At 41.7% G+C, this 22,190-nt stretch overlaps 2 protein-coding genes across 2 annotated transcripts in view; both read right to left on the bottom strand.

Moving 5' to 3' along the window:
* The window catches only part of si:dkey-191g9.7 (GRIN2-like protein), a 56,153-nt gene extending 38,376 nt beyond the window's left edge, over positions 1-17,777 (bottom strand). Inside the window, exon 1 of the mRNA XM_049601218.1 lies at positions 17,424-17,777. The gene's annotated coding sequence lies outside the window, so the exon portion shown is untranslated. The remainder of the gene's footprint in view (positions 1-17,423) is intronic.
* The window catches only part of LOC125904018 (zinc finger and SCAN domain-containing protein 29-like), a 158,578-nt gene that overhangs the window by 1,135 nt on the left and 135,253 nt on the right, over positions 1-22,190 (bottom strand). The window contains exons 2-3 of the mRNA XM_049601282.1: positions 823-1,653; positions 325-429 (exon numbers count right to left, since the gene is read on the bottom strand). Coding sequence (XP_049457239.1) covers positions 325-429; positions 823-1,207 — 490 coding nt within the window. The 5' untranslated portion in view covers positions 1,208-1,653. The remainder of the gene's footprint in view (positions 1-324; positions 430-822; positions 1,654-22,190) is intronic.

Here is a 22,190-nt window from a genome sequence, read left to right as displayed (position 1 = left end):
CTTTGTAATCGATTAATCCACCAAATATGTACTCACCTCATGCTGATGTGATGATGGGTGAAGATCTTCAGTTCACAAAACAATCATGGCGTTTGAGGAGAAAGAGAGTAGCAGCCTCATCCAGTACAATGGCAGTGAATGGGCGAGGCTGCTACGCTCTTTCTCCTAAAACTCCAGGACTGTTTTGTGAACTGAAGCTCTTCACCCATCATCACATCAGCATAGGGGTGAGTACATATTTAGTGGATTAATCTTACAAAATGGAGTATTGCTTTAAGTATATCACATCTGCTCAAGGTATTACCTATAAAGCTAACAGCTTACCTTCGTTATCATCATCTTCTTCAAGATCAAGTGAGCCACTTCCACTTGTTACGTTGCTTGCTGTAGACACAGGGGTGGCTGGCTCTCCAAGGTCTACATCACCCTCTGCCAAGAAAATCAGAAGTCAGAACAGTGGCGGGGACACGGGTTTGGGCTTGACACTCGTTTAGACTGACTAACATTCATTTATATTACTTTGATGTTTATTTTCCTTATTTGTTTATTTGTCAGGTACAGTGCATAATAAGTGACCTGTAAACATGCCGGAAAAGGCTAGTTTTCATTCACAGTCCCTGGCCAGATATATGTTGTAACATATACTTAAACACATAACATGCAACAGATTGAACAATGAGGCATGTACTAGGCAGGCAGGCAGTTACAAAACAGACAGAGGCAGCAGTTGTGGTAACTAATGTGTACAATTTTTATTACTGACGTTAGTTTGCTAGCTAACTTACTCAGCTAAGGTGAGCTAGCTAACGTTAGCTGACCTACCTTGGTCGCTTTCATCAGGTTGTTCTTGTTCATCCTCAAAGCCGACATCAACCCCGCTGTTTTGGGCAGTAGTAATGGGTCTTTGCCCGAAAATCTCATCCATTATGTCGAACTGGGGGAAGGTAGATGGGTCGGACCCGCTAGTAGCGTTTTGCCTCTTGGCCTTGTAGTACGCCTTTTTCAGCGTCTTCCAGCGGTGCTTGATCTGGTCTGGCGTTCGTACAAACCCTGCTTCGCGTAACTTTTCGCTCACTTTCTTGTATATTTCGCTGTCCCGGTACTTTCTACCGTCTACAAATGACATGATATTCATATATTTCACCACATTTACCAGGTGATTTGTCTCCTCCTCGCTCCAAAAGTGTGATGTCCTCCGTTTCGCCATGTTATCAACAAGTAGTTCCTGCACTCAAAAGACCAAGATTCCTTGCGAATAGAACATGCGCAGAACTCAAATTAATGTTCCGTTCAATGGGGATATTCCGACAGGCGTATACATGACCAAATATTCGGGTTAGAAAAGGAGTAACCCAGGGGTCATATTCGGGTTTTTAAAAACCGGAATATGAGCATATTCCGGTTTTTCATGGTGTTTACATGGCCGTGCGCAACCGGGTTATTGCTAATATTCCGGTTATGAAAGGGTTATTGACTGCATGTAAACGTAGTCATAGTTTCTCTAGATGGCATTGCTCTGGCCTCTAGCACTACCGTATGAAACCTCAGAGTAACATTTGATCAAGATTTGTCTTTTAATTCTCATGGAAAACAAACCTCACAGACTGCATTTTTTCATCTGCGTAATATTGCAAAAATTAGGCCTATCCTGACCTGAAAAGATGCAGAAAAATTGGTCCACGCTTTTGTTACCTCAAGGCTGGATTACTGTAACTCCCTATCATCAGGTAGTTCTAGTAAGTCTTTAAAAAGTCTCCAGCTAATTCAGAATGCAGCAGCACGTGTACTAACAGGAACTAAGAAACGAGATCATATTTCTCCTGTTTTAGCTTCTCTGCACTGGCTCCCTGTAAAATCCAGAATTGAATTTAAAATCCTGCTGTTAACTTATAAAGCTCTAAATGGTCAGGCTCCGTCATATCTTAGACAGCTCATAGTGCCATATTATCCCACCAGAACACTGCGCTCTGAGAATGCAGGGTTACTCGTGGTCCCTAAAGTCTCCAAAAGTTGATCAGGAGCCAGAGCCTTCAGCTATCAGGCTCCTCTCCTGTGGAATCATCTTCCTGTTGCGGTTCGGGAGGCAGACACCGTCTCCACATTTAAGACTAGACTTAAGACTTTCGTCGTCATAAAGCTTATAGTTAGGGCCGGCTCAGGCTTGCCTTATACCAGCCCCTAGTTAGGCTGACTTAGGCTTCGTCTGCCGGGGGACCTCCTATAATACACCAGGCACCTTCTCTCCTTCTCTCCTTCTCTCTCTCTCTCTCTCATGTCCCGTTACTGCATCTTGCAAGCTCAGCCGTACTGCATGTCACTAACTCGGCTTCTTCTCCGAAGCCTTTGTGCTCAACTGTCTCGCAGGTTAACTCATATCGCAGCGGTGCCTGGATGTGACGTGAGTGGTTGTGCTGCTGCCGTGGTCCTGCCAGATGCCTCCTGCTGCTGCTGTTATCATTAATCATACTTCTACTGTTATTATACACATTTGATTATTGCCACATATGTATACTATCAGATATTAATATATACTTTCAACATATTGTACCACAATAGTCAGAATTATAACTATAATATTATTACTTTCATTTAATGTTGTTGTCATTACCGTCTGTCCTGCATCTCTCTCTCTCTGTCTCTGTCTCTCTCTCTCTCTCTCTCTCTCTCTCTCTCTCTCTCTTTTTCTGTCTCATTGTGTCATATGGATTACTGTTATTATTATGCTGATCTGTTCTGTACATCCATTGTACATCTGTCCGTCCTGGAAGAGGGATCCCTCCTCAGTTGCTCTTCCTGAGGTTTCTACCATTTTTTTCCCCCCATTAAAGGTTTTTTTTTGGGGGGGGGGGTTCCTTATCCGCTGCGGGGGTCCAAGGACAGAGGGATGTTGTATGCTGTAAAGCCCTGTGAGGCAAATTGTGATTTGTGATGTTGGGCTTTATAAATAACATTGAAATTGAAATTGAATTGAAATTTGCACTACAATTATTATTTTATTTTATTTATTTATTTTATTTGTACATTGCTTGAGAAATATAGCTTTATTTTAGACATTTTTTGGCCACTTATGGCCTGTGCAATAAATGCCATCTATTGTGTTCTGGTATTCCACTGTATAATTCTGAATTTGTCTGTGTCTGTGCAGTGTAGAGTAGATAATTGTAGGCTACAATGAGTTATTCTATTAAGTGTCAATTTCATTCATTTAACATATTTAATGTTGAGTTTCATTACATACAGTTCCATTAAAGGGGGGTGTCCAAGCAGTTTGACATATTTGAGCATTTTACAAAAAAAGTAATGCTATAGTTACTCTTCCAGGTAATTAGTTACTTTTATAGTGCAGTAACTCAGTTACTTTTTGGGGAAAGTAACAAGTAACTATAACTAATTACTTTTTTGAAGTAACGTTCCCAACACTGCTGAACAGTAACAATAGCAAACAAGAGCACAATTTTTTGTCATGCTTTGTTATATATTAACTGAAGGGGGTGCTGTACTAAGACATAAGATATTGAGTTTTATTAAAACGTTTATTTTTGCATTCTTTGTTATATATTAACAGAAGGAATTTTACTGTTCACTTTACACATTTTGCTTTATTGCACAGTCTTTATTGTTTCTATGCAAAATTCAATTAATTTGATGGCCTGAACTATACCTGTAATTAAAAAAAATGGTGCCTGTGAAATTTCTGTTTATGACAACTTTGTTTTTAAAAAGCCTCTAGGCTGTAGTTTTATACATATTTTGAACTTCATATTGCTTTGAGGTGTAGGGCAGATATTCATTGATTCAAGCTTTATTTTAACTCGAAATTACACTGAGGGACACCCCTTATTTCCAGGATTGTCAAGTAATATCAGGGCACTGTTCAAGCAATAGGTGACACCCCCGCCTAAGTCCCGAGGGTCGAGACAATGGCTCCAAAGAGCTCTGCAGCTTCGTCTGACAACGCATACATCTCCAACCACCACCATTCAAGTTAATTAATTATCAAGTCAATAAATTGTGTGGCGTTGTAACATATAACATAACATTATATAATTTAAATTATAGCTGCTGTGCAGCGATGGGTCGGGTCCGGGCATTTTTAGGCAATTCTGAGCAACAAGCAGAAAAATTGGAAGACATTTAGGAATTTAGCAACACAAGCTGCCTTTTGCATCAGCTGAGGATTGAACTCACAACCTCTGAGACTAAGGATCAATTTTTATCTCACTGAGCTAATTAGTCAGTGACAATTCATGTGTAGCGTCACAAATTGACTAAGCCAGACGTGCAGATTTAGCAGCCGTCCATGCATGGAAAAGCAGATTTCAAACCACTGTAAAAAATTCAGTTATCGAAACAAAAATCTGAAAATACACATATTGCATCTAGACAGCATGGAGATGTTGGTAATTTGTTTGTAACAATGATTGATTTGCTCCATAAGTGAAAAACTGATGTTTAAAAATGTCATTTTTACATTGACTCCAATTGTTCACATTAGAGCAAAATTCAAAATGGTGTCAAAAATTCTGAAATTTGCCACCCATCATCTACCGTGACTCTAGAATTTTGTTATTTTTTTCATGAACATTTAAGATTTATTTAGCAAGAATTTGCATGTATATGTTTACAGTACAGTTTACAGTCAAACATTTTGATGCACTGAAGGCTCAATTTTTGATAAATCAAAAATCTGAGAAACGTAGTTTTTGTAGGACAGTCTGAAGATAGTCTGTAGCAAGTTTGGTGTCAATTGAGCAAAACTTGTGGGAGGAGATAGGTTTAAGAAGTTTTAAAGTTTTTGAAAAAAACAGAGTGATGAACTTCATAATTTTTAATAGGTTTAAATGTACAAAAATTTCTTCAATATTGGGGTTACAGTTTAATGAAAGTTGTGAAGTTGTAGCACGTATGGTTGATTTGTTATGAATTTTCAAATTTTTGAACTTTAGACGCTTGCTGTAGCGCCACCATCAGGACTATTGGCTTGAGTTTACAGCTGAGGATATCAGGCATGAGACTGGGCCTTTGTGCAAAGTTTGGTGAGTTTTCACCCATGGGAAGTATGATTTCCTCGGAAGAAGAAAGAAGAAGAATACCTAGGATCACAATAGTGTCCTGGCAGCTTAGCTGCCCGGACCCTAATAATAGTATGATGTGATGCCACATAACTGGGAAACTTTGTCTTGTAGCCCCTCAGAAGCAAATTCCAGCACCAAGCACCAGCCGTGAGCCCACAGGTCCACAGTGGACGCTACGTATTTGAACTGAATATAGATTCTGATATTGTTGAAAAGGACGTTGTGTTGTGAAGAATAATGTTGGAGATGTGCACTCATGTTGAAATAAATCTGCATTGTGAAGCAACCCTTACTTGCACTGAATTGGAAATATTTCAGAAAAATATACTGAATTACAAGACTTTAGAGAACAGTGCGCTATTGTAGACTTTACATGTAAGGTTATAATAGGTCGTGATCTAAAGTGGGCCGGTCTGAGACATGAAACTTGCAAATGTGTTTGTTGAGGCAACACACCTGAGAGAAAGAGCAGCTGCCACAAGCAGGTTCATCCTCTAACCCATTCTGTTTGTTGTTGGTTATTTCCTTAAAAACTATGACTTTATTCTCGTAATATTATTACTTTTTTCTCATTAAATTATGACTTTATTCTCATAATATTACGACTCTATTCTCGTAATATAATAATATTTTTCTTCAATGTGGCACTAATACTCCATCATAATAGTGCCCCCCTTTGGCCAATTGATGTAATATTGCCAAATTTCACATGGATTGACCAAGTCAGTGAGGAGAAAAACGTGCAACAGACACACCCACACACAGAGTTTTCATCATTATATAGTAAGATAAGCCTACCTTTATCGGCTGCAGCTGAGATGATGTCTGTTTGGGGTGGATGCATATATTAACGCGCATGCACAGTGTAACTCCGCTGCTCGGCTACAGCTGCTGTTTGAGGTGGATGCATATATTAACATGTGTGCACAGTGTAACTCCGCTGCTCGGCTACAGCTGATGTCCGTTTGAGGTGGATACATATATTAACGTGTGCACAGTAACTTGTGGGGTGAATGCATCGACTTTGTAAAAGAATATACTAACAATAGTGTAATTTTTGGAAAAAGTAGCTTTGTCACCTTCTACCTATGCCAATCCTCAATGCCTATGTGCAGTTTCACATAGATTGACCACATCAGTGAGTAGAAAAACGTGCAACAGACACACCCACAGACAGAGTTTTCCTCATTATATAGTAATGTAATAACCTGATAGATATCAGTTATATTTCCCTTTCTTTCTCTCCTTAAAAAGGTGTAATTATTTCGAGTTATTAATAGGATGCCTGATTAATATTCAGTTGTCATAGTTAAGTTCATATTACATGGAGGTGAATTAGAATTAAATAAGTTAAAATGCATAAATAAGTTATAGTTAAAAATATGTGCCTTAAAAGATATTTCATTGTTTGTTCAGTGTTTTAAGAGGCTAAAAAGTAATTTTGGTTAAGTTTGAGGAGTAATGACCCCAGAGAAAGTGGTATTTCCAGTTCACCTGCGGAAAAAAAGGAAGATGAAGAAAGCGCGCTGCTGACGAGCAGAGAGGTCAGTGGCGCGGCGCAGAGATTCAGAGCCATGTGAGACTGGTTACAGACTATGTTATGTTTATTGCTTTTATTCCCTAAGGTTCGACTGAGAACAGTTGCCAGATACCTCGCACTTAAGTGAGTGAGTCAGACTGTTTGCCGCAAGACCGAGTGTGGTTTCTTCGCTGCAAACTGAGTTAACCAAGTTAGCTTAGCCACTGTCATTGCGGGAGAGTCTCTTCTCGCATTTTACCCTGTGAGGCTGAGGACTGCACTGCTCATCGCTGCTGTGCCGCAACTGTCAGAGAGACACACGAGGGATTTTCCTCGCAGTAGGAGTTATTGCCATTGGCCATACGGAGGTACTGTTGCCCTGTTTCTTCATGAGCTCCAACTTTAATGCGCGCCTATCCAAACAAAGAGTGCACTCAAAAAGGTTGAACAGACTAAAGACCACTTGGGGTATTTTCTTTTGTTATTTTCATCAGAGGGTTTCTGTGTTTTTTGTGCGTTTGAAATGTGTTAATATATCTCTAACAAAAAGGCAATATACTGTGTTTGCCATTTCATGATGTTTACATTAACAAGGTAATTCATATATTTCATTTGCATTTTATTAAGAAAGAAACCTATGAGTATTCCCATCAGCCTCCAATTAATAATGTGAAAGTGAGAGTCAGAGCTTACCCTAGACAGTGTATTTACATTAGTGCTGCACGATTAATCTAATTGCAATTGCAATCGCGATAATCTCTCAAGACAGATTCTGCAATTTTACATTGAATTTTTTTTATTATTATTTTTTTTTATTTTTTATTTTTTACCGATGGATTTCCAGATTGCAATCGCAATGTCAGGCTGTGCGATTACATAACTGCATAAAAGGCTGTGATTTGCGATTTAATGTACAGTACAGGCCAAAAGTTTGGACACACCTTCTCATTCAATGCGTTTTCTTTATTTTCATGACTATTTACATTGTAGATTCTCACTGAAGGCATCAAAACTATGAATGAACACATGTGGAGTTATGTACTTAACAAAAAAAGGTGAAATAACTGAAAACATATTTTATATTCTAGTTTCTTCAAAATAGCCACCCTTTGCTCTGATTACTGCTTTGCACACTCTTGGCATTCTCTCCATGAGCTTCAAGAGGTAGTCACCTGAAATGGTTTCCACTTCACAGGTGTGCCTTATCAGGGTTAATTAGTGGAATTTCTTGCTTTATCAATGGGGTTGGGACCATCAGTTGTGTTGTGCAGAAGTCAGGTTAATACACAGCCGACAGCCCTATTGGACAACTGTTAAAATTCATATTAAGGCAAGAACCAATCAGCTAACTAAAGAAAACGAGTGGCCATCATTACTTTAAGAAATGAAGGTCAGTCAGTCCGGAAAATTGCAAAAACTTTAAATGTGTCCCCAAGTGGAGTCGCAAAAACCATCAAGCGCTACAACGAAACTGGCACACATGAGGACCGACCCAGGAAAGGAAGACCAAGAGTCACCTCTGCTTCTGAGGATAAGTTCATCCGAGTCACCAGCCTCAGAAATCGCAAGTTAACAGCAGCTCAGATCAGAGACCAGATGAATGCCACACAGAGTTCTAGCAGCAGACCCATCTCTAGAACAACTGTTAAGAGGAGACTGCGCGAATCAGGCCTTCATGGTCAAATAGCTGCTAGGAAACCACTGCTAAGGAGAGGCAACAAGCAGAAGAGATTTGTTTGGGCCAAGAAACACAAGGAATGGACATTAGACCAGTGGAAATCTGTGCTTTGGTCTGATGAGTCCAAATTTGAGATCTTTGGTTCCAACCGCCGTGTCTTTGTCAGACACAGAAAAGGTGAACGGATGGATTCCACATGCCTGGTTCCCACTGTAAAGCATGGAGGAGGAGGAGGTGTGATGGTGTGGGGGTGTTTTGCTGGTGACACTGTTGGGGATTTATTCAAAATTGAAGGCACATTGAACCAGCATGGCTACCACAGCATCCTGCAGCGACATGCCATCCCATCCGGTTTGCGTTTAGTTGGACGATCATTTATTTTTCAACAGGACAATGACCCCAAACACACCTCCAGGCTGTGTAAGGGCTATTTGACCAAGAAGGAGAGTGATGGAGTGCTGCGGCAGATGACCTGGCCTCCACAGTCACCGGACCTGAACCCAGTCGAGATGGTTTGGGGTGAGCTGGACCGCAGAGTGAAGGCAAAGGGGCCAACAAGTGCTAAACACCTCTGGGAACTCCTTCAAGACTGTTGGAAAACCATTTCAGGTGACTACCTCTTGAAGCTCATGGAGAGAATGCCAAGAGTGTGCAAAGCAGTAATCAGAGCAAAGGGTGGCTATTTTGAAGAAACTAGAATATAAAACATGTTTTCAGTTATTTCACCTTTTTTTGTTAAGTACATAACTCCACATGTGTTCATTCATAGTTTTGATGCCTTCAGTGAGAATCTACAATGTAAATAGTCATGAAAATAAAGAAAACGCATTGAATGAGAAAGTGTGTCCAAACTTTTGGCCCGTACTGTAAATAAATGTTAACCTGTGTGCCTGTGAACACGAATACCTCTGCTGTAGTGTGTGGAGGTTGTTGACATTATGCACACAAGCTAACCTGGTGTGTGCAGCACGTATGGTCAGGTGACCACCCAGCGTGCAGCAGTGACCAACATAGACGGTGAAGAATAACATGAGCACGACCATGAACAGGCTGAGTTGGTGGCGAAAAAAACGCAACGTCTATTACAAGGCAATACAGTACTTTGGATTCAGGTACGGCGAAGTTGAACAGTAAGATGTGTTGTGTAAAAGTCGCCACGTCCCGCAGCAACATGACCAATCAGCACTTGAGACAGCACAGAGAAAAGTAGGAGGAATGCATGCGAGAGAAAGCCAAGCCATATAATGTTAAAGACAAAGAGACAACTGAAAGCCGCCAGAGTCTCATAAAACAACATCCAAGCACAGTTATGCATACTTTTGTAAGTGTCACTGGGAAATCATGGACTCCATAACAAACTATATAATAACAAATGAAAAACTGAGCAATTTTGCTCGGTTTCGGCCCACTTGACATGCTGCTGTATTGTGTTGTGTTGTGGCGTGCTAGAATATGTCATTTACGAGACAACGCCTGAACGCAACACAGGCTCGCTCCGCTGTAGGTACAGTGCCGTGCTGTGCTGCTGTGTGAGCAGCTGTTTGACAGTGCTTAGTCTGTTGATGGTCATTTACACACTGTCCATAACAATAACTATATCGGGTTAGGTCAGTGCCCCCCTAATATAATGTAGGGGAAACACTGAATCAAGCAAGAAGATTAATGATACCTTCTTTTTTTATTATTATTATTATTATATTGTAATCGCGATATTGTCCACCATAATCGCAATCGCACATTTTTATCAAATCGTGCAGCACTAATTTACATGGAGATGTCTCTTTCATCATATGATAACAGATTTGAGTTTAAAGGGGTTTAATACTTTATGTAGCAAAACATAAAGTAATTAAATACTTAAAGAGCCGGCGGTGAAAGGGTTACAGTAAGGTATAGTAAGATGAGATAAGGATTATGACAAAACTTAAGACACTGAAAACATTATAGTTAATACTTAAATGACTTTTTAACATAAGTGGTAAGTGTCTGTCGTTTTATGTGTGTTTGTGCTTGTCTTGCACTCCTATGTTTGTGTGTGTGTGTGTGTGTGCTTGTGTATGAGCCAAGTTATTAAAATTTTGCTTGGAGTGGGTTGTTACATTTTTTACATGTCGTTACAACTAACTTAGACTATTGTAGCCCATAGAGGTCTGTGTACCATTCGTTCATTTGAATTTCAATTAAGAACGAAAAAACATTTTAACTACAAATTTAACTACAAAGCAGACTATCATAAAAATACATGAAGCAAAAAAATACATTCTTACCTCAAAATTATTTTTTTTCCTTATAAACATGGCTGTGTTTGCCAAAGGGTGCTGATTTCAAACATTGGGAAAAGAGTGCTGCAGCAATGAGTCCTGAAACTGGAAATAAGTTAGCATTTTACCACTGCTGGTTCCCTTGTCTCAGAATCAATGGGTTTTTTGAATGGGTTTTTGGTTAGATGCCTGAAATAAGGTCTGTGGTTAACACAAGCTGAAGAGACTTTCACATTTTGTTCTACAACATAAAATACGTCAATAAATACCCCACTGTGAATTCAGAAGCTCGTATGTGTCTTAAAGCCACAGTGTGAAGGAATTTCTCCCATCTAATGCTGAAATCGTATATTGCATTCAAACAGATAGCGCACTCTAGCACCTCACTGTTTCAAACCTGTATTGCAACAACGGCAGTAGCTGTGCACCAAAAAGCTTTGATAACATTGATGAAACCATGTCATCTGATACTTCATGGAGTATTCATTCAGGTTTCTACACAGACACGTGACGCGAGTTGACAAATTCCCTCCTCACCATGCTGGCTGTATTTACAACGTAAGACTGTTGGGGTGGGTGTAAATCGAAACAAACCAATCATGTCTTGTCTTTTGACAGCTGACAAGTGGCTCAACCTCACACAACTCATCCCTCTACTCACATCACTGCGCACTGCTGACAGCGGCGCTGGCCTATGATTGCATTGGCCTGGCCTGCCTGTTGGGGAAAAAAATGACAGACAGGCCAGCTGGCCAATCACAGCATCCCTTTTGAAACCTTTCTCCTTTAGCAGCTCTTTCCACCTGGGAAAGGCTACCCCGATGTTGACCCTCATTTTTTGAATTCACTGGTCACGTTGCTTTTTTGATTCCCTTTTGCGCTTTCTTGGCAACGAGGATTCTGTCTCCCGTGATGCTGCATATGCATGATCCTGCATTATGCTCAAAGAGTGGGACTTATGCTGCAGTAGTGCAGGCTTTCAAATTTGCCAGGGTAGTAGCAAAGCGCCTCTTGTTACTCTCTATTCCCTGGTAGTGCTAAATGTCCCTTGCTGGCAGATGTATTTTCAAGATGGCGAAACATTATGGAACCTCCCCAAACGACTTACCTGCCCAATGTATAAACAAACAAATCCGAAATTCTCCTTTTACGAGAATAAGTCAGATTATTGGTGGAGGTAATAATACACCAATGATGACATATTTATGAGTGCAGACATCAATTTTTGCCAATAAACAACTGAAAACACTACACAATGTCCCTTTAAAAATGGTTGCCAACAAGTGGCTAAATGAGGCTACATAATGCCATCACGCTAAACAAGTGATGTTAAATCATGCAACTATAGTGTAGTTAGTTTAGAGCCTAATGTTAGCTCTTTACTTCTGGAGATTGCATTTAGACTTCCAAAATCATAAAAGTGGTGTTCACATATGAAGATTATCTTGCTGAACAAAATGTGCAAGTATCACATACATTTGTTGGTCATAGAGCTTATTTTCTGCAATAATCCAAAATCCAAGAGAAAATGGCCATAGGCTTTTTGACAAGGGAACGACGGCAATGCTTACTTCTGCGCAGCCTTCAGAAAAACATCATTCCCGGAGCACTCTATAAGGACTGAACTAAGCCTGTACACAGTGAATCAGATGTTTTATAGCCTGTTCCTGGTTGGAGATACTGAAAGTGACAATAGTCACAAGTGGTGCTCAAGCACCTGTCCTTTTGGCATCTGACTAGATAAGTGCCCTTTTTGCAAAAAATGTTTTGTCTATTTCTTTTAATCATTTTACATTTTACTTTTTGAACTTGGCCAGTGGCATCCATTCTCACTTTAAAGTGTGTTGTATGCCCGTTAACAGCATTTGAGTTGAGCACCTGCCCCTGCCTTTTTAATTTCCCTTGTCACAGTCCCCACAGTTAACAAACACAAACCAAGCGCCCTGCAGAGCAGCATCACGTCTCCCTGGCCTGCTTTTATGGACAGACAGGTAACTAAGTGTTTGCCCTGAGCTTCAGCATTGTTTGTCAATGTTGTGAAATTAAACCACTATTCAGTCATCTCAATGGAGCCACTCTAACTTTGGCAGTAAACCAACATTAAGCTTAAAGGAGCAATAAGCGAAATTCATCATTTCTAGATTGAAGGAATTAAAAAATTGCTATGTGAAGAACTAGAGGTGTAATTTCATCTGGAGTATTGCATGACCTCACACACCCTCTCTCTGTGTTGATCTCCAGCCCATTGTTTACAAGCCGGTCTGGCTGTGCATTCATGTACGTTCATGTGTTCATTAGTGTTACAGTGACGTTAGGCATCGTAGCATGGGTTAATGTCCGGAGCTTGAGTTATTAGTGGCTCGGTCCCAGCAATGGGTCAGGCGTTTCGGTTGCATTAGGTCAGTAGCCCGGCAGCCCAGCTAACATTTGCAATTAGCACTGTAAAATGTAGCCCGGCGGGCAGCCTGGTGGCTGTGTTTAGCTATTCCCCTGCCTACTTCAATGATGATGGTCCCTGTAATAAATGCAATATATTTGCTGAAATGGAGGCGAGGCTCAGTGACTAGAAGAGCTGGTAGAAGCGCTCCATAGCTGCAAGCTACTCCAGTAGCCGTAGTAGCTCTAGTGCTAACTCTGGGAGCTAACGCTAACATTCCTCTCTTCTCCGTGAGCCCGCCAGGCTCCACGCTAGAGCTTGCCGGAGCTGAGAAGCAGGCTCCCGGAACGTTAGCATGGTAGCCGACTACTGCTAACGCTAACGTCCCCACGCTTCTCGGCTCCGACTCACTGAGCCTGGCGGAGAAGCGTGGGGACGTTAGCACTAATGGGCTGCCATGCTAACGTTCCAACTCTTCTTCGTGAGACCATGAGCCCGGCTCCCGGCTCAGTTGGAGTTGGAGCGTTAGCGTGGTAGCCGTGTAGTGCTAACGCTAACAGGAAAGCAGGGAAATAGCTAAACACAGCAGAGACCGAGAGTGAGTGAAAGACATTGCTAACTGCTAAACTAAGCTGGCTGTTTAGGTTTTATTTCCTTGCCCCTGCGGCAAGTGAATCTGCCTGCAGTGAAAGCAGGGGCTAACCGATGCTTCCTCCTCAGGCTCCACTTCACTCAGCTGCCTGACAGACCCGCTGGTTCTTCCAACTTTAACTTGAATAACAAACAGGAGCTAGTTGGGAGCGGCTAGCGGAGCGTTAGTCGCAGCATGACCGGAGGGAAACACAACCAGTTAGCCTCCGCTAGCTTCCCAGCTAGTGGCTCTCCGTTTGGATCCGGAGCGCCGAGCCCTGGTTTGTTATTCAGGTTAATGTGGGAAGAAGCAGCGGGTATATTGGGCAGCTGAGTGAAGCGGAGCCTGCGGAAGAAACACCGGGACCGTCTGGATGTGATAGTCCGTGCTGCGGTACTCGTCTTGCCGGCACAGACGAGGCGAGTGGGGGGGGGATGGGGGTTGGAGAGCAAAGCTAGAGGGAGGAAAGCAGTGAAACGATTTCGCTTATTGTACCTTTAACAACAAGCTAGTCTGGCATCAAGTCACACTATTTCCCTCCAACTCTCTGGCACATTCTGCTTCACCAACTGCCTGTTGTGAGTGGAGACAGACACCAAACTGCTTACCTTTACTTTTTCAAGCAAAACCCAACTTGAAATAATGTCTAAATCTCCCACAGTTCTGATAAGTAATTTAAACAAATCTGACATACGGCTCGGTGCTGCACAAACATGCTGCGTGCAAAAGTGGGACCCACGGTACAATACCAGTGAAAGTATCACGGTTCTGAGTAGTATCACGATACCACAGCAAAAATTAGGCAGATGTGCCTTTTGTCATTTATAAAAAGATAAATCACTTTTCTATAATACATCGATGATATTTCAATGGAATAAATAACTTATTGACTTATTCATACTTCAAAAACAGCATCAATAAGTGATTAACATAGGGGGATCCAAATAAAATAAATAAATAAAATAAAAATCAACCAGCCACCCTCCTCCTCTGATAAGTTAAGAACAGTCCCTTAAGTGCGGTGAGGTTTGTGGACCATTACCTGCCACAAAGAGAGAAATGTGAACAGCTCGTTTCTCCTCTGCTCGTCACATACCTGTGTGCCGCCACAGCTCGGCTGTCCAGGTACTTCTGGGCAGTCATGACATCAAGAAGAGGAAATTATTGGACCTGACCCAGAGCCAGGCTTCTCGGTCGCTGGTAAGCCGTTATCTTGCACCGCAGAGGACTATGGCCGCCGTATTTCGCCGTATTCCTGTCTGTGACCCCCGTTCAACCCACAACCGGCAGGATTAGCCTTTCGTTTCTGCTGCTGGTTGAAATCTGTACTTGCACAGCGTGCTCCTGAATGATTTCTTTTGCTCGCACAAAACTATTTTTAATCGCAAATGCGAGTAAAATGCTCGCACTGTAGAGCTCTGTGGAAAACAAATCAGTGTAGCATAAACAAATCTAGCCTACAAGTAAAAAGAAATAAATAATAACTTTCACTGCTTAAAGATACTCAATCGCTCAGCTAATACCTAAAATTTCACTGGAAAACAAACCACTGCAGCAGCATATTGAGTGCCAGGTGGCCAGCACAAGCCGTTATTGGACGGTGTATGGACACTCATCCTCTTGCGATTGGACTTTGAACTTATCCCACAGGTGAGGTACCATAGTAATATGGTTCTCCAACATTATGGTATCATATGTACTGTGGTGTTTTAGTACCACGGTCTAACGTTGGTACCAGTATACCATGCAACACTAATCTAGAGTTGGTTATCGTGATACTCAGATTATTAGAATTTACCAGCCAAGAATTTACAATTATTTGAAAAAGTGGCAGCTCACTGAATTTTTGTCATAGAGTTTTCAATCTTTGGTAGAAAGTACCCTTATTTGTCTCATCCAAGTAGCAATGTTTCCAGCTACATCAGAATTTCAGATGACGTCAAACACAAAGAGTTCCATCCTGTGGTGTTAGGTAGTTACTAATGGCCCCAGTGCACACTATTGTGATGGGCCCCAGTGCACGGTAGTTAGTAGATATAAGATGGGTGCGCACACACACACACACACACACACACACACACACACACACACACACACACACACACACACCACTGTTCATAAAAAAGCCAAAGGAATCTAATTTAGAGAGCTTTGCTACTTTTTCCTCCTGCTGGTTTCTCTGTTGTCCTTTCTTACTGCAGCTTTTATGTAGGTCTAACTTGCTAACCTGTATCTTTCAGATGTAGTCATACAATAAATGTATAAAATGACTCATAGGTCATCCCTTCTTGGTGAAAGTGGTAATGTTACATCAATTCTGTTGTTACAACCATCCGTGGTCTCCCCTACCTCAAACCATTCAAACAACCGGGACAAAACCTGATGATAAAGAATACTGCTGCACTGAGTATCAATCCAATGCAAGTTATGATGAGAATTCCTGGTCTACCAGGAACCAGGAAAAGAGTAACATACAAGGTAAGGATTTTATATGTAATGACAGGAAAACCTTCAACCCTGACTCATATTGTGACACATGCACAACAAAACAGCTCATTCAACAATCTTCATTTCACACAGCACACATCAGTCCTGCCGTCACTGGTTCATTTGCTCCAACTCACTGGTTTGAACCACTTTAACATTTTGACAAACACTCTAGGTGAAACAAGGTGAAACGGGGAGCCTGGCTCTGTCCGAATTTCAAAGATACACCTGCTGGCACTAATTAACATGCTGTATTTCACAGTTGTTGTTACACATATGTTTATGTACAAATTAGATCAGTTCATCCCTCCGCCCAGCACTTCTGTGCAGCATCGCACGCTGTAGCGTGAGTTTGCAGATACAGTTTGAGCACAGCTGTTGATCTCTGCACAGGCACAATAATATCAAACCTCACTGTGATGACAAGAGGAGCTGTGCACACTCACTGCACCAACTGTTGTTGACAAGAAATAGTTGAAGCACATAACCTCTCCTAAAACCACAATTCAATTTTATATATTTGTTTGTTGACAGATCAGACAAATGAGATCCAGCATGTTGATCAGTGAAGGTATATTTTTGAACTTTGCACAGAGCCAGTTTAGCTGTTCCCTTTTCCTCCAGTCTTTATGTGAAACTAGGCTGACCACGCCTTGACTCCAGCTCTGTTAACACACAGACATGAAACTGATGTTCTTGTCATGTTCCTGTCAGAGAAAAGGTGAAGAAGTGTACTTCCCAGAATGTTGAACTATTACTTTAAAAGTAGTTACAGGATGATTGTAATAGCTGACATTACGATATGAGAATGTGTGGTGTGGTAAAGCATCATGAGGCAAGTGACAGGATCCAGACAGCAACAGGTCAGTGCTTGCTAACAGAGCTGAGTCTGAAGGTGTGTGGAAGTCCTGCACGTACAGTCTTATAGATTTTAATCTGAATTTTAAGATTTAAAAGCTGTTGAGCAATCACAGTTGAAACTTTTGTAAATTTATTTTCAGATTCCATATCAGATGTTAGTTTTACTAGATTAAACATCAAAACCTGATATACAATTTTTTAATTTTGAAATACAGATTTAAATGAATCAGATTCTGGCACACATAGATAATGTGTGAAAGATGTTTCCAGGTTCTGACTCATTCATGGAAACAACGTGCAGCATCTGGGTGCTAAAATGACCTCAGGAGGTAGGCTGAAGCTCCATCAAACAGAACCAAAGACTTTTCAATCACATCCTTCTCCTCAACATCCACACCCATGAACACGCAACACACAGATACAGTATGCTTCCACAAGCACATGCAGAAAGAATGTCATACATGCACACACATACAATCAGTGAAGAGACCCTCTGTGAAGAGAGAATTTAAACATTTTCATCCAGCAGCTTACCTTTCACATTGAAATACTTGCTGCTAAACCTCTACCTTTAGCCCCTCTCCTTTTGCTCTCTGATGTGTTGGGTGATGGATGCAGTTCCTTAGAAAGCCTTCATCCTCCTCCTCCTCCTCCTCCTCCTCCTCCTTCCCCTCCTCACATCCACAGGTGACCTCTCCCCCTCTCTCTATCTTTAACTACACTCCATTCACTGAGTATCCTAGTCCACGCTTCCTCCTTTGTTTCAGCAGCCCCCGGCTGTGAACAAGATGGAGGAGACCTTTGGATAATCCTCTCCTACATCTGATTACAAATGTGAGGATGCAATCTTCAAATCCCTGTTCTGTAAGAGAGGGTCGAGCTGGTTAGTGCTTGGCTTATCCAGCTGCAGTGGGAAATTGGCAGAGGGGGGTGGGGGAATGGTAATGAGACGAGATAGTCAGGCGGCCAGCGTCATTGTCCCTCCACCTGGGAAGAGGGGAGTAGGGCTGATGCATGGATAAATATGTGAAGAAAGAAAACACCCTGTTTGTCTTTCTTTGTCTGCATTTTCCTCTCCCTTTTATCAACACTCACATACACACGCAGTTCCACCCTGAACACAGTTACTGCTTTAGTTTCACGCTCTGTGACGCTCTCTCACTCAACCTCCCTGCCACCCTCCCACCAACACCAACCCACTCTCCAACACTACCCCTGTTGCTATGGAAACTGCAATACTCAATGGGCCTGTGCGTTTTTTTTTTTGTTTGTTTGTTTTTTGTTTTTTTCAGCCAGCAAGGACACAACAGACAGCAAAAACAAATCAGCTGGGAAGTGCTCGTGTTTGTGGTTGATTTGGCCAGAGCCAATGTCACACATCAACTTGCTGGTTTTCCTTTCCATATATATCCCAAAACATGGAGGACACACATGACCATGATGATGACATGTTAACAGATGGCCAGCACAAGCAGGGACTGTTTCTGTGACGTCACCCACAGGTTTGTGATGAGCTGTTTTGTTTACCACCAGCTGCCTCATTGGAGCAGGAAAATCTCAATTTGGTCAAGTGGGAGGAGCCTGGGTGGAGCTGAGGTGAGATCAACTAGATAAGATAAGATAAGATAAGACAAGATAAGATAAGATAAGATAAACCTTTATTGTCTGTCACAAGTAACAGAAATTCGTCTTTGGCAAGCTCCGAATAAAATAGACAAGAACACACAAAACGCAATAGACATTATACAAGATATACGACAAAGCAGTGTATCTGGGTGGGACTTCAATTGTTATTTTAAACAGTTCAGGGTGGTGATGGCAGTGGGAACAAAAGTTTTTTTATATGTGTTCTTCCGGGAAAGTGGGACTTTGTAATGGCGACCTGATGGTAGTAGTTGGAAGGATGGGTGCAGGGGGTGGGTGGGGTCCTGTGTGATGGCAGTGACTTTCCTGGTAACTGCCTGGGTGTAAAGTTCTGTGAGGGGGGTCTGTGGGGATCCAATTATTTTCCCAGCCTGTTTTGTTATGCGGGTAAGTTTTATTTTATGTTTGGTTGTAAGTGAATGGATGCCACACTGAAGGTGAGTCAGTGATTTGTAAACCATGGTTAGTGTGTCTGTACTGACATTTGAAGGACCTGCGCTTCCTCAGCAGGTGGAAACACTGCTGAGCTTTCTTGTAGATGGAGTCCATATGTGTGTTGAATGATAAGGCTGTGTCAATCTCAGTCCCCAGGTATTTAAACGACTCAACCTGTTCCACCAGCTGTCCGTTGATGCTGAGGGGCTGAAAAAATGGAGACAGTTGTGAGTCCGCTGTTCCTCTGCTCCCACAACACAGCTCCTTTCAGGAGCTTTCCTGAAAAGTGCGGACCAGGTTGTTGACTGCCTGATGGTAGTCAGACAGTGCCTTGGTGTCAGTCACATGGGCCATTAAAGCCATGTCGTCCGCATACTTAAAAAGCGTCATTCCTTCACTGCTGCAGGAAATGTTGTTAGTGTAAGCAGAGAAGAGAATGGGAGATAAAACACAGCCTTGTGGAAGCCCAGTTTGTTAGATTTAAAACCATTTACCAGGACTTGCTGTGGCCTGTCCTGCAGAAAGCTCTTAATCCATAAAACCAGTGCAGGACGAACCTGAAGCTCCACAAGTTGATGCAGTAAAATGTTGGTGCTGACAGTGTTTAAAGCTGAGGAGAAGTCCATAAATAAAATCCTGGTGTGGGGATGTACAGAGTTCAAACATGCACCTACCCCACTTAGCTGAGTGGAACAGGTTTTGAGCACCCTTCCTCTGAGCATAGGAAGCAGCGTCAGGGCCCGAGGCTTTATGTGGGTTCACTCTGCTAAAAATGGAGGTCACCAACTTCTCATCTATGGTGAGGGCCAGGTGGGATCGGCTCAGGCTGGGGGGGGGGGGGGTCCCACTGGCTGATGTATTGAACCTGCTGAAGAAGGTGTTGAGTTGCTCTGCAAAGGAGGTGGGGTCCTGACAGCTGATCCCTGCAGGTTTGGGGTCTCTTCCCATCATGATGTTCAACCCCTGCCATGCCTCCTTTGCATTTCCAGATGTTAGTTTCCGTTCAACTTTGTCTTCATAGTTGATTTTGGCCATTTTGGCCTTCCTTCTTCAGTTCCCTCACCCTGAGCTTATCACCCTCCAATCTGGAAATCCATTGGTTAAAAAAAAACAAGGATTTTTTTTTTCTTCCTTTACCTCTGGAAGCACTGCCTGTAGTTTTTCGACTATTGGAAGTGCAGGGGCCTCGGGGATCACTCAACCCTTTCACATCAGGCGGTGCCCCCAGGGAATCGCCTTGTTGTTTACAAATACTTACAGGTAGAAAACCAGCAGAGTTTAGCTATATATATATATATATATATATATATATATATATATATATACATATATGTGTGTGTGTGTGTGTGTGTGTGTGTGTGTGTGTGTATATATATATATATATATATATATGTATATATATATCACATTTTTCACAAAACTATATCACCGTTTAGACTAATCTGATGTTTGTAAAGTCTATAAACACAATGACTGAACAAACATTACTATTTCTGTGTGCATGTTTTGTAATTAATAACATGGTTATTGTAGATTAGCTGGGCTAACCGTTAGCTGTTAGCCCCGTTAGCGGTGTCTGTAGTAACTCAGTAACTCAACAAAACGGTCCGTGAAAAAAATATTTTTTCCAGCGGATATCTTAGTTACAACATGTCTGAGCTAGCAAAGCAGTTTTGTGTTGCTATGTGTGGTATTTATTCAGTTTTGGGAAATCACGATGTCTAGAAAGCATCAGTGGCTGCAGCTGACAGGGACAGCTAAAAGCAGCAGCAAAGCTAACATCAGGACGTCATCTGTTAAAAGCGTCCTGTTGTCGGATACGACATGAAATTACTCCAGTTAGCTCAATTATGTTGTAACTAAGACATCGGCTGGAAAAAAATATTTTTTTTCACGTTGACGAGATGGCGTTTTGGGTGGAGCGGTCGCCATGGACGCGGAGCTTGCTGTTTCTGTAGGTATACATTTCCTGGGAACACCTGCACGTCTCGGCCCCGCCCCCTCCATTGTGATTGGCTTAAGCGCAGCATCATTCAAACTTAAAGCCCCCTGCCCCCGTAGTCATCTTTCACACAGGGCTGCCGACAGATTCTACAATGTAAATTGCAGAATCTGTCTTGAGAGATTAATCACCCTCTAAAAATGCTTTTTTCTTCTGAACCAAGCACATTTTCAAGTCTTTAGTAATCCACTGTTTATTATTTGGATGCAGAGTTATTTGATTGGTGGGAGTGACATTGTCCTCACAGAATAGAATATAAGAAGTCAGAACATCAGACTATGTGTTATAATCATCACCACAATCCTCAAAGAACAAGTCCCCGTCAGTTAGTTAAAAACCCACCCTTAGTGTTTCAGTGGCCTCTTCATTCCAGACCCTTATGGTTTTTGTTACTGGCATATCCCTTTTGAGTTTTGACCTGTACCTTGGCAATAACAGAATAACATTATGATCTGATCGACCAGCAGGAGGGCAGGGTTTTGAATTGTATGCATCAGGTATATTCCCATAGTCCAGTATATTTTGCATCCTTGTGGGGACTGTGACATATTGCTCCAGATTGGGCAGCTGTGTAGAAATGTCACATCTATTAAAATCCCCCAGTCCTATTGGCAGCTCTGTTATAACAGTCTGCTATGTGCTCTGCAGCCAGAGTAAAGTCAGGTCCTGGTACATAAACTAAAATCACTAGTTGTGCTGTACCTAGAGATGTACCGATACCACTTTTTCCTTCCCAATACCGATTCCGATCACTGAACTTTAGGTATCTGCCGATACCAAGTACCGATCCGATATCAGCGCGTAAAATAAAAATGGATGGGATATGACTTGTTTTATGTCTCAACTCCTAAAACTCTATGTAAAATATTAAGAAATGAATACATAATAGTAGAATGAATGCCATAAAACTTTTTATTATTATTATTATTATTATCCAGTGCTGACATAGATCAAGACACAGGTTAAAGTGCAGCCACACAATTTGGTAAAAAAGACATTTTAAAGGCTACAGTAGAATGTAGGGCTTGTATTAACAAATACAAAAATTTTCACCAGATGACTTCAAGTAAGAAAATTAAAAAATAGTGGCGGGGCTTTTCCTCACCACAACTACAGAGGCTACCAGCTGCATTGAAACAGACTACATTATAAAAGGGCTGTTATTTATTAATCCCTCTGTGTTTTTATATATTTACTTTTTATCCGCTCCCGTTGCCTTG

This window comes from Epinephelus fuscoguttatus, linkage group LG16 (genome assembly GCF_011397635.1).
Source record: "Epinephelus fuscoguttatus linkage group LG16, E.fuscoguttatus.final_Chr_v1".
Taxonomy (NCBI): domain Eukaryota; kingdom Metazoa; phylum Chordata; class Actinopteri; order Perciformes; family Serranidae; genus Epinephelus; species Epinephelus fuscoguttatus.
Note: the sequence above shows the minus strand (reverse complement) of the source record. Positions and strands in the feature narration are given on the sequence as shown.